At 35.1% G+C, this 13,737-nt stretch overlaps 1 protein-coding gene across 8 annotated transcripts in view; it reads left to right on the top strand.

The window, feature by feature from the left end:
- Window positions 1-13,737, top strand: part of ZBBX (zinc finger B-box domain containing) — a 271,544-nt gene that overhangs the window by 67,323 nt on the left and 190,484 nt on the right. For all 8 annotated transcript variants that reach the window (XR_009209484.1, XR_009209485.1, XR_009209486.1 and 5 more), the window contains 2 exons: window positions 3,432-3,739; window positions 10,052-10,205. Coding sequence is in view for 5 of the 8 variants with exons in the window: in XM_058426979.1 (XP_058282962.1) it covers window positions 3,432-3,739; window positions 10,052-10,205 (462 nt within the window). In the remaining 3 variants the exon portion in view is untranslated. The remainder of the gene's footprint in view (window positions 1-3,431; window positions 3,740-10,051; window positions 10,206-13,737) is intronic.

The following is a 13,737-nucleotide window of genomic DNA, read 5'->3' as shown; positions in this document are numbered from 1 at the left end:
ACATGCAAATTAAAGACGAGTTATTCAGAAATTTCTAGAAAAGGGGTGGCAACATCTGGGTCATCAGGTTGTTGCTGGGGAAAAAGATGGTAACTTCCAGATGTTGCCATAGCAGTGGTAAACTGACATGTCACTGGTAGGCATGCCTTTTAAGTTCAGGGATACACGTGTAGGTTTGTTACATAGGTAAACTTGTGTCATGGGGGTTTGTTGTACATATTATTTCATCATCCATTTATTAAGCCTTGCACCCATTAGTGATTTTTCCTGCTCCTCTCCCTCCTACTACCCTCCACCCTTCAATAGGCTCCAGTGTGTATTGTTCCCCTCTAAAGTGTCCATGTGTTCTCACCATTTAGCTTCTTCTTATAAATTATAAACTAGTGCTTAGTTTTCTGTTCTTTTGTTAGTTTGCTAAGGATAATGGCCTCCAGCTCCATCCATGTCCATGCAAAGTACATGATCTTGTTTTTCTTCATAGTATTCCATGGTGTATATGTACCACATTTTCTTTATCCAGGCTGTCATTAATGAGCATTTGGGTTGATTCCCTGTCTGTGCTATTGTAAATAGTGCCACATTGAACATATATGTACATGTATCTTTATAATAGAATGATTTATATTCCTTTGGGTATATACCCAGTAATGAGATTGCTGGGTTGAATGATATTTCCTTCTTTACGTCTTTGAAAATCACCACACTGTCTTCCACAATGGTTGAACTAATTTACATTCCTACCAACAGTGTATAAGTGTCCCTTTCTCTCCACAACCTCACCAGCATCTGCTTTTTTTTTTAAATTTTTAATAATATCCATTCTGAGTGGTGTGAGATGGTATCTCATTGTGGTTTTGATTTGCATTTCTCTAATGATGATTGATGTTGGGCTTCTTCTCATATGATTGTGGCCACATGTATGTCCCTTTTACGAAAGTGTCTGCTCATGTCTTTGCCCACTTTTTATTGAGGTTGTTTTTTTCTTGTAAATTTCTTTAAGTTCCTTATAGAAGCTGGTTATTAGACCTTTGTTGAATTCATGGTTTGCAAAAGATTTCCCCCTATTCTGTAGTTTGTCTGTTTATTCTGTTGATAGTTTCTTTCACTGTACAGAAGCTCTTTAGTTTAATTGGATCCTATTTGTCAATTTTTGCTTTGCTGCTATTGCTTTTGGCATCTTTGTCATGAAATCTTTGCCTGTGCCCGTGTCCTGAATGTTATTGCCTAGATTGTCTTCCAGGGTTTTCATAGTTTTTGGATTTACATTTAAGTATTTAATCTATCTTGAGTTAATTTTTGTATATGGTGTAGGGAAGGGGTCCAGCTTCAATCTTCAGCATACGGCTATCCAGTTATCCCACCATCATTTTTTGAATAGGGAATTCTTTCCCCGTTGCTTGTTTTTGTCAGGTTTGTTGAAGATCAGATAGCTGTAGGGGTGTGGTCTATTTTCTGGGTTTTCTATTCTGTTCCACTGGTCTATGTGTCTGTTTTTGTACCAGTACCATGCTATTTTAGTTACCGTAACTCTTCAGTATAGCTTGAAGTTGGGTAGCATGATGCCTCCAGTTTTGCTCTTTTTGCTTAGGATTACCTTAGCTATTGGAGCTCTTTTGGCTCTCAGCTTGACTGTCGTTGGTGTATAAGAATGCTAGTGATTTTTGCACATTGATTTTGTATTCTGAGACTTTGCCAAAATTATCAGCTTAAGAAGCTTCTGGGCTCAACCTATGGGGTTTTCTGGATTTAGCATCATGTAGTCTGTAAACAGATAGTTTGACTTCCTCTCCTACTATTTGGATGCCCTTTATTTCTTTCTCTTTCCTGGTTGCCCTTGCTAGGACTTCCAATATTATGTTGAATAGGAGTTGTGAGAGAGGGCATCCTCATCTTGTGCCAGTTTTCAAGGGGAATACTTTTGCCCTTTCAGTATGATGTTGGCTCTGGGTTTGTTATATATGGTTCATATTATTTTGAGATATGTTCCTTCAATACCTAGTTTATTGAGAGATTTTAACATGAACGAACGTTGAATTTTGTCGAAAGACTTTTCTGCACCTATGTGGGTGTGTCTTATGGAGAGAGGTATTTTTGACTTCCTTGTTTCCACTAGTCTTCAATCTAGTCTGGAGCCCAGGCCCTGCCTCTGGAGTCAAATCCTGCCTTCTACTTCAGTTGTAGACATTTTAATATAGGAAATGGCATTTTTTTCTCCCCCCAAATTGGATAATTTCCATTCAGGTTTAAGAGGGAAGTACAACATTATTGTGGGAGTTTTATTGTATTGAATAGCCTTTATAAAGGTTTTCTTCTAAAGATGTTTCTCTGAAACAGAGATTATTTTATTTTTCCAAATATATATACTATCGAAGAGGTAGCAGAAGTTGAAAGAAGTTCTAAATACTATCTGAAATTATTGAGTTGTATAAATATTTGATAGTAACAAGCAAGTCGTCTGTAAAGCTGTAAAGCATTTATATCACTGGAGACAGTTTTATTCAAATTTTCTACTATTTTACGTAGTCTACTTATAGAGATACTTGTTTTTGGAACAGAGTAAGGGATAACCAGAAGAAGCTATATTCAATCTGGATAATGGTGTACATTTATTTAAAATGAAAGTAGTATGGTAAAACATTCAAAGAACTTTTATTTTTCAGAAAATCTAGACCAGTGTTTCAGTACTATGTTACCCCCTATAATCACCTGGAGAACTTAGCAAGGGGAAGTTCAAAAGACCAATGCCTGAGTTCCACTCTCAGGATCTGATTTAATTGGTTTGGGGTCAGGCCCATACACTGACAATTTTAAAGAGTGCCTTCAGATGATTCTACTGTGCAACCAGGTTAAAAACCAGTGATGTAAACCAAATGATTTATTTAAAGCAGACATAATGAGGTGGATGACTAATACAATCTTGTTCACTTTGTAGCTTTCTAGAGGCAGGTGTCCCTGCTTCACATTTTCTGTGCCCCCAACTGCTGCTCTTCTTTCATCTGGCACATTTCCCTGTGCCCTCTCTTTATTGCTAGGCATGCTAGAGAAAAATGGCAAAATGAAAAAATGTTCCCTCTGTGTTACTTCTCATGAATTACTGTTGTAAAATTTGAGTGGGAGGAGGAGGTGGGAAAGTGAGAATTGAACCACAGGCTGAAATAAAAATTTGCATCAATTTTAAGATTTCATTGCAAAATAAAATATTACCTTCTTTTACTAGTCTAGCTCATTAATGTTTGGCTGTATAAGTGAATTATGATTACCATTTATGAATATAAGCATAGTAAAAGTGTTTTAATACTAAAACATCAGTAAAGGAATTTGTGAAATAGTGTTTATTGATAAAGTCTTTTTACCACAGAACTTTTGGTTTATTAACAGTTTGTTTGTTTAAATTTATTTACATACCTTTTGTAACTGTGTGTTTTTACTAGCAGAAACTTCAAACACAGATTTTGACAACATCATGGATACTGATGTGAATTCTCCTGACATTGAAAAAATTGAGGAAAGCACCTCCTTTGAAAGAAATTTAAAAGAGAAAAGTATAGGTTTAGAAAGTAATCAAAAGTCTGATGAGTCCTGTATATCACTTGAAAGCAAGGACCCTTTGCTAAGTATAGATTTAGAAAAAGCTCCCATTGAGGAGAAATTATCTCAAGACATCAAAGAATCCTTGGAATTCAGCAATCTGCATAAGAGGCCAAGCTTTGAAGACTCAAAAACTACAAAGTCATCACTGGTAAATCTCTATTATGTTTATTAAAATTTTATAAGAAACCTCATGAGAAAATGTCTTAGTTACTCAATACATTCTCAAGTTACTTCCTATTAAAGTTAAAATGTGCTGCCTTATATTATTATGAGATAGTTGAAGAGTGACTCATATGGGAGAGAACATTAATGACTTCTAGGACAAATTCTAATATGAGGAATGCCTTTTTAATAAATGGCTTTCTGTGATAAATAATACTTTAAGGCCCACCTTATGCAGCATAGTAAAAGCACTGTTCCTTTTCCAAATGAAATTCATTATGAATAATACAGTATAATAAATCCTTTCTAGTTTTTTATGATAGTATAGTCAATGGTCAAAATGAAATAAATGCCGATATCTAGGCAGAACCAGTTACTGTGGTTTAATGTAAGTATAAGATGAAGAAGGTAATTCTTTCAGGAAGATGGCTAATAAAGAAATAGAGGCATAGTTTTTGTTTCTTCTCATAGGAAAGGTAAAGTAGCCCATTATTGCATTGTTACCAAGTTTTAAAACTAGGTAACAATGTTTAAAAGGGAAACAGAGCAAGTAAATACTAACACTTTATAAAAGGACCTGCTTACACCTTATCCCACAATAGATTCCACTATTGTGGGATAAAGCTCCACTTCAGATGGGCCTATCTTCTCGTTCCCCCAGTGAAGAAAACGATTGATCATAGCATGAATTTCAGCAGAGAAAACAAGAACTTCAATTTCCAGATTTCCACAGGGCAACATGAAGAGTACCAGGTGACATCTATATACACAGTGAGCTGTGTAATAAGTGAGGAATCCTGACCTTAAGAAACCCGATCTTTTACACTGGGCAGTAAGCCTGACAGACCTTTGTCCTAGAAGAAGACTATCTTTATTACACTAGACAGTAAACAAACCTGCTCTTTACTCTAGAGAGAGAGACTCAATCTCTATCCTGTGAGATTTAAAATGTTTAAAAATAGAAAGGAAGAAATAAAATGTTTGAAATGTTTAAAAATAGAAAGGAAGAAATAAAAAGAACTTAAGAATAAGACAGTATGAACTGCTCCATTTATGAAGGCCAATAAAAAGTTCTAACATTCAAAATATATTTATTCAAATTATAACAAAATGGATACTAAACAGCATATTAAATACAAATAAGGAGAGAAATATTACCCTGGAAGATAAATTTAAAAAATTGCTTGTATTGCAGCAAGGACATATGAAGAGTTAGTAATATGACAGCTTGTGAAATAACAAAGTACAATTCCGGAACAAAATAAATAAAAACAAATCCACACTATGACTTATTTTTTAGCTACCTCATAGACAATCTTAAAAGCAATAAAAGGCAATAGAAAATTATCTCCAAAGAGCAATTACTAGATTGACAGTAAAATTCTCATGCACAGCAACGAAGAGCCTCAACAGTGTAACACAGTGGAACGTTATATTTAAACTTCTAATAGAACTGACTAATAATCTAGAATTCTAAGGCTTAAAGAACTGTCATTCAAGACCAGGAATAAAATAATGACAAGTTTAGACAAAAGTTCAGGTAATTTAGTTATTTCCCCTCTTGAATGAACATCTGAATGATATACTTCAAAAAGAAAGAAATTAAACCCGGAAGGAAGAAGTAGGATGCAAGAAATAATGATGTGAGGGAAAAATGGCAAATATATTAGATGTATTACAAAATAATTATTATAATGCCCAATTTAAGAATTATAAAAGAAGAAATTTGAATAATATGTACCATAACTTGTAATACTGTTAGATATGTATGATTAGAGTTAAAAGTACTAAGATTCTGTATTATAAAGGAAGGTAGAGATCATTGTAGAGATTGTTGACTTAGTGTTTTAGTTAAACATGTTAAATATTTTAACAATTAAAATGTTACAGACACAATGTATATCATCCAAAACACTAAAGGAAAAGGGGAATATAGAAAACCCAATTAATTAAAACAGTCAGGAAATAAATGCATCAAAGGAAAAATAGTATGGTTAAGTGTTGGGTGTACAGTTCCTCTTGGGTCTCTCATATTGTTTTTGCACATCTTTTGAGCAAAACCACTGACTCTATTTGTTCCAAAGTATATTTTCAAGGGTGCTTGTATAGATAACAGCCTTGAAAGATACAGATTGTGTTCCTCTTCAGAGCAAAGACTAGGTTTGTTTACCGTCTGGTGTAATAAAAATAATGTTTTCCTCTGGCAAAGGTCAGGCAGGCTTACTGCCCAGTATAAAATAATCGGATTTCCTAAGGTCAGGATTTCTCTCCTGTGACACAGCTCAGGGTATGTGCAGATGTCACGTGGCTCTCTTCATGATGTCCTGTGAAAACTGGGTTCTGGGGATTGGTGCAAATGATGATACTCTGGTAACTGCTGTTGTTGTGAGTGATAAAGTCCTTTGTCTCTGACCAAGGAGTCTTGTGTCTTCTTCCAGCATCCATGAAACTATAACAGACTTGCACGTAGGGTAAAATCCCAGACCCTTCACAGTTCTTGACAGCAAGTAGAAAGAGTAAAGCCGACAGGAATAAATCCAATCATATAAGTAATTAGAATAAATGTGGACGGTGTGTGTGTGTGTATAGTTATTTTACCAGAAACCTGCTTAAAACATGGGGTGGGGGAGGAATTTCAGAGTAAAGGCAAGCACTAATTTAAAAAAAAATGAAAATTTAAGGTAATAAAACATTATCAGGCTAAAGGGGACCATTGTGCAGATGATAAAATCAACTATTAAATAGGAAGAGTAAAGAAAATCTGAATTCGTATGTACCTATCAATATAGCCTCAGATATATTGTAGCAAAAATGGACAAAACCACATGGTATTATTGACAGATCCATCAACCCAGTAAGATTTTCTATTAGTAAAGATAGATAGAGAAGATTTGATCAATACAAATAGGCTTAAAGAACATATTTTGAACCACATACTCAATAATTAGAGAATGTGTGTTCTTTGCAACAACACATGGAACATTTACAAAATACATGTTACAACACATTACAAAAATAAATCCACAAAGGAAGTTTCAACAAATGCTAAAGAAATCATATTACACACTGTGTTTTCCAACCATAATATAATAAATTATAAATTGATAGCAAAATGCTAACAAAATTAATACAATTCAAATATGTCTGGGTTAATGAAAAAATTAAAATAGAAGGTAGAAATATTTGGAACTGAATGTAAGCAAAAACATCACAGATAAATAATGTATAGGATGAAACTCAAATACTACTTACTGGGAAATTTATAATCCCAAATGCAAGCAAAAAGTAAAAACTAATGAACTATGAATCTGACTCAAAAGTAATAAAGCAATAATAAACTCAAAGGAATTCACTGGGAAAACTCTTTCCTGCCATTCTCTTCAATTCAGTAGGAGAGGATAAGGAAACATGTATTGCCCTCAGGCCCTGCCTATTTATCCAATCCACTTTCTCAGGGAACTTTTCGTTTAGTTAGATAGTCTGATGATTTGCATCCCATCGACTTCCTGGTCTACTCTCAACTGATCAGAGTCTGTCAGGATAGCTGTGACTTACATAGCACCAATAATTTACAGCAGGGTTCCTTTACTTATTTTATATGTGAATACATACTACCCTATTTAATTAATGTAACAGATGTGTCACTAAGTTTAGATGTTTCTTAAAAGGAAGGTGTGTGACATGAACATATAGAACAGCATACAATGGGGCTTATCAGAGGGTGATGAGTGGGAGGAGAATTAGAAAAAATAACTAGTGGGTACTAGGCTTAATACCTGGGTGATGAAATAATCTGTACAACAGATTTCCATGACACAAATTTACCTACGTAACAGACCTGCACAAGTACCCCTGAACTTAAAAAAAAAAAAGGCCGGGTGCGGTGGCTCACGCCTGTAATCCCAGCACTTTGGGAGGCCGAGGTGGATGGATCACAAGATCAGGAGTCCAAGACCAGCCTGGCCAACATGGTGAAACCCCCGTCTCTATTAAAAATACAAAAATTAGCTGGGTGTGGTGGCAGGCGCCTGTAATCCCAACTACTCAGGAGGCTGAGGCAGGAGAATAGATTGAACCCGGGAGGCAGAGGTTGTAGTGAGCTGAGATCGCGCCATTGCATTCCAGCCTGGGTAACAGGGTGAGACTCCATCTCAAAAAAAAAAAAGGGGGGGGGCGATATGTGTGTGGCTGGGATACATTCTTGTTTTATTCAATTTAAGACTATGCATTGCTCAGTATATAATATTGCTCAGTATAAAATAGTTCTGACAGAGCTAGTTCAGGAAACAATCTGAATGAGTATTTAAGTGCATAGGATCCATAAAGTTCTCAGCAGCTCAAAGCTGCTGACATAATCAAAAGCCAGTGACTGTTGTAAAATGGCTTACATGGTTATTGTTTTTTTCAATTAGATGAGACTAAATGTAGTCCTGGACAGTAATAAAATAGTGTTATGTAAAGCTTGCCTTTTCCTCATGGGGGATATTGGATTGAGAGATTTGAAGTTTTTTCAGGAATAATCTGTCATAGGATTTTGAAAGAATTCTCAGCAAACTAATGGGTTTCTGACTCCAGGATTGCCCCTTTTATAAATAAAATAAGGAATGTTTTAATCCATTCCTAGGTAATTATATCTGAGGAATAAAAAAGTGTAAATAGTTTCACAGAAGTTTTCCACCACTGGTAAGACAGGACTTAAGCTGAGTGCCAAAGGTTCTCCCTGAGCATCTTATTACAGGAGATGGCCAATCTCTGTAAAGAATTAAGTTGTTGGATCACAAGAGAATTTGAAGAGTTGTAAAACAAAAGGTGAAAAGCAGGTGGAGGGGAGCTGTAAAATAGAGCTTTCTAAAGTGGCCATCATAATTGGTACTTCACAGTTTGCAGACTGAGTTCCTGCTTCTGAATAAAGTGGTTGAATCTACTTTCTTTTCATTCCTAAGAACTATAGTTGAACCTATTTTACTCTTTTTCTGTCCTGGTAGAAGTCATTCCATCAGAAGAAACTACTTAGAAATCTATTACGCTCCATCCAAATTGAGTATAAAATTGTTCATTCTGTACTTCAGTTTTCAGAAAATGATTTCTGTGTAAGGTGGGACTTCCTATGGAATTAAGTACTAATTTGTAGGGCAATGGTTAGGAAAACAATGGGCTAGTCAGGGGTCCTTTGTTCTGGCTCTAAACCTATCAATAGTTAACTTTGTAAGTTTGTGCTAAAAGTAAACAAAACCTAACTATTTTAGGATTTTTATCTGTAAACCAAGACATTCAAAACTCTTCCAGATTTGCCATTGCATAATTCAAATATAAGCTTCAGTAGAGTGGAAAGAATTCTGTAATTGTTTATCAGTGTCTGGGAGGGCCAGGGAGTATGTGCTGAGAATTTTGAATTTGGATTTGTCTTTGAATGACATGCTTTATTGGTCACTAGTTTTGTTCTTTAATATGATCTCATTTATATAATTTATAAATTTATATAAAATTAAAGCAATTTGCTTTACATTGATTTATCGGAACAGACTATATTTGGGCATTAGATTCATTAGGGAATTGTTAAAAACTGATAGCTACTCTGATTATACTATAACGTCATCTAGAGCTCTTACTAATGAATTCCTAATCTGTTTCTGCTGGATTCACGTTTTTTAAAATGCCAGTTATATTCAATCCTAGAATAAGAACATGTAAAAATGAATTATAGGGTGGCAGGATAAGTCTAGGTTTCAAATCAGGCAGACCTATATTCAAAGCCTAGGTCTGCTAGTTTCTAGCTATATAAACTTCATAAATTACCTGTCTTCCTCTTGCCACAGTTTCCTACTTTGTATTTGCTTCATGATGAGTGCTTTGTTAACTTACATTTCTTTTTTCCATGACCATTGTCAGATTAGATATTTCCCATTGGTATTTCACCTTCAATTTTGAAATTATTTTATATATAGACAAAGACACTAGTTCAAAGCCACTGCATGTGAAAGTAACTCTGTATTCCAGTATAATTTATGTGCAAAGACACTGAGGGATGAAAATAAAGGAGGAAAGAGAAAAAAAAGTTTATTTCATGAACTTCTGTCCTCTTTGGATTAATATCAACTTTCAGAGAATTACTATAACTGTAGTTAGAACTTACTATATATAAATGTTGTGTTATTATTTGTCTCCACTGTTAGAAACTAAACTTGACGAGGGAAGAATTTGTGCCAAGTATATAGTAGGCATCTGATAAATGAATATGCTTGTTTGTGTTAATGAGTTAGAAAATAAACTTAATATTGTTGAATATTTTGTTTCTTAGTTGTTACAAGAAATAGCCTGCAGAAGTAAGCCTATAACAAGCCAATATCAAGGACCTGAGAGATTCTTTATTTTTGATACAAATGAAAGACTCAACTTACTTCCTTCTCATCGTTTAGAATGCAACAATTCCAGTACTAGGAATACACTTGCAGGTAAATTTCTAGCTCATTTTTCCAAAACAGTCTGTTCCCATCTTAGGAAATACTGAGCAATTTTGTTCAATGGATAAAATCATTTTCTTCTTGCCAACCTAAAATTATTAACCTTGTATTAGTTGCCATATATTTACATTTAAGGTTACTATCAGAATGTGAGAAGCTATAACTTATAATGAAACTAGGAAAGATTATTTTTAGCATTTAGAAGTGTGGTTATTTTAGACCTTTTAGTGTTGCTATAAAGGAATAACCAAGGCTACATAATTTATAAATAAAAGAAGTTTATTTGGCTCAGAGTTCTGCAAGCTGTATAAGTAGTATGGTGCCAGTGTCTGGTTGGTGTTTTACATTACTGCCAATAGGGCACAAAAGTTCCGATTATTACATATTCTTGACAATACTTGTTCTTTTATTTTTTTGGCAGGGTTGGGGGGAGAATAGTCATCCTCATGGGTCTGAGGTGGTACAGTATTGTAGCTTAGATTTGCATTTTCCTAATGATTAATAATGTTGAGCATCTTTTCATGTGCTTAATAAGTAATTTGTATATACTCTGGAGAAATGTCTATTCAGTTCCTTAGCTCTTATTTTAGTTGGGTTATTTGTTTTTTCACTGTTGAATAATAGGAGTTCCTTATTATATTCTGGATACTGCTTCTTCATAAGATATATTATTTGCAACTATTTCCTCCCATTTTGTGGATTGCCTTTTTACTCTGTTGATAGTGTCTTTGGATGCATTTTTCTTCCAGTTTTTATAAAGTCCAATTTGTCTACTTTTGTGGTTGCTCTTGCCTGTTCCTTCAGTGTCATATTTAAGAATTCGTTTCCAAAGCCAATGTCATGGGCCTATACTTTCTTCTAAGGTATTTGTAGTTTTAGGTTTTACATATAGGTCTTTGATTGATTTGAGTTTATTTTTGTACATGGTATTAAAGGTCCAGATTCATTATTTTGCCTATGGATATCAAGTTTTCCAGCACCATTTGTTGAAAAGACGTTTCTTTCTCCCATTGAATGGTCTAGGCACTCTTGTCAAAAATTATTTGGCTAAGAGAGTGAATTTTAAGTGTTCTCACCACACACACACAAAATGATTGGTGAGATAATACATATGTTAATTAACTTGATTTAGCAATTCCACAATATATACATATTTCAAAATAAGTTTTATACCATAAGGATATTTTTTTTCAAATCATTATAATTTGATTGTATATGTGAGGATATATTTCTGGGTTGTTTATCCCATTTCATTGGTATATATGTCTGTCTTTGTACCAGTACCACACTCTTGATTACAGCATCTTTGTAATAAGTTTTGAAATCAGAAAGTGTGATTCTTCCAGCTTTACTCTTGTTTTTAATATTGTTTTGGCTATTCAGGGTCCCTGGTGATTGCATGTGAATTTTATGATGGGTTTTTTTTATTTCTGTGAAAAATGTCATTGAGCTTTTGATAGGGATCACATTGAATGTGTAGTTTATGAACATGAGATATGTTTCTCTTTATGTATGTCTTCTTTAATTTCTTTCTTTTATTTTTTATTTATTTTTTATTTTTTTGAGATGGAGTCTCACTGTGTCACCCAGGCTGGAGTGCAGTGGCGTGATCTCAGCTCACTGCAAGCTCTGCCTCCCAGGTTCACACCATTCTCTTGCCTCAGCCTCCTGAGTAGCTGGGACTACAGGTGCCCGCCATGACGCCCGGCTAATTTTTTTGTATTTTTAGTAGAGACGGGTTTTCACCGTGTTAGCCAGGATGGTCTCAATCTCCTGACCTCGTGATCCACCCGTCTCGGCCTCCCAAAGTGCTGGGATTACAGGCTTGAGCCACTGAGCCCGGCCTTTAATTTCTTTCAGCAATGTTTTATAGTTTTCATTGCACAAGTCTTTCACCTCCTTGGTTATGTTGATTTCTAAGTTTGTTTCTTTTTTATGCTATTGTGAATGGAATTGTTTCTTTTTTTTTTTTTTTTTTGAGACGGAGTCTCGCTGTCGCCCAGGCTGGAGTGCAGTGGCGCGATCTCTGCTCACTGCAGGCTCCGCCCCCTGAGGTTCACGCCATTCTCCTGCCTCAGCCTCCCGAGTAGCTGGGACTACAGGCGCCCGCCACCTCGCCTGGCTAATTTTTTGTATTTTTCGTAGAGACGGGGTTTCACCGTGTTAGCCAGGATGGTCTCGATCTCCTGACCTCGTGATCCGCCCGCCTCGGCCTCCGAAAGTGCTGGGATTACAGGCGTGAGCCACCGCTCCCGGCCTGGAATTGTTTCTTTAATTTCCTTTTCAGATTGTTCATTGTTAGCGTGTAGAAATACAATTGGTATTTGCCTGTTGACTTGGTATCCTACTACTTTGCTGATTTCATTTATTCTGACATATTTTTGTGGAATCTTTAGTGTTTTCTATGTATAAGATCACATTATCTGTGAACAAAGATAATTTTACTTCTTCCTTTCTAATTCAAATATCTTTTATTTTTTTTTTTCTTGTCTGTTCTGGCTATTTATATTGAATAGAAGTAGCAAAAGCAGACATCCTTGCCTTGCTCTAGATCTTAGAAATTGTTCCATTTTTCACCATTGAGTTTGATGTTTGCTGTGGGTTATTAACATATTACTTTTATTATGTAGAGACATTTCCCTTTTATTCCTAGTTTGTTGGGTGTTCTTATCATAAAAGTGTGTTGGATTTTGTCAAATGCTTTTTCTGCATAAATTGAGATGATTATGTGTTTTTTTTCTTTCATTCTATAAATGTGGTGTATTACACTGATGGATTTTCATATGCCCAACCATCCTTACATTTCAGAAATAAATTTTATTTGATCATGATGTATAACTGTTTTTAATGTGCTGCCGAATTTGGTTTGCTAGTACTTTGAAGATTTTTACATCACTGATTATAAATGATATTGTTCTGATGTTTTCTTTAGTTGTAGTGTCTTTGTTTGGCATTAGTATCAGTGAGTTGATGTCCCTCCTCTTCAATCTTTTGGAAAAGTTTGAGGACTGGTGTTATTTCTTCAAATGTGTGATAGAACTCACCAGTGATGCAGTTAGGTCCAGGATATTTCATTATTGGCAAATTTTCCTTATGGATTTAATCTCCTTACTAGGTATATATATATATATATATATATATATATATATATATGTATTCCAATTTTTTGTTTCTTCATGATTTTTTTTTTTAATTTTACTTTAAGTTCTGGGTACATATGCAGAACATGCAGGTTTGTTACATAGGTATACATGTGCCATGGTGGTTTGTTGCATCCATCAACCCATCACTGCATTAGGTATTTCTCCTAATGCTATCCCTCCCTTATCCCACCACCCCCCGACAGGCCCCAGTGTTTGATGTGTCCATGTGTTCTCATTGTTCAACTCCTACTTATGAGTGGGAACATGTGGTGTTTGGTTTTCTGTTCTTGGGATAGTTTGCTGAGAATGATGGTTTCCAGTGTCATCCATGTGCCTGCAAAGGACATGAACTCCTCTTTTTTTATGGCTGTATAGTATTC

This window comes from Hylobates moloch, unplaced genomic scaffold, assembly GCF_009828535.3.
Source record: "Hylobates moloch isolate HMO894 unplaced genomic scaffold, HMol_V3 SCAFFOLD_13, whole genome shotgun sequence".
Taxonomy (NCBI): Eukaryota; Metazoa; Chordata; class Mammalia; order Primates; family Hylobatidae; genus Hylobates; species Hylobates moloch.
Note: the sequence above shows the minus strand (reverse complement) of the source record. Positions and strands in the feature narration are given on the sequence as shown.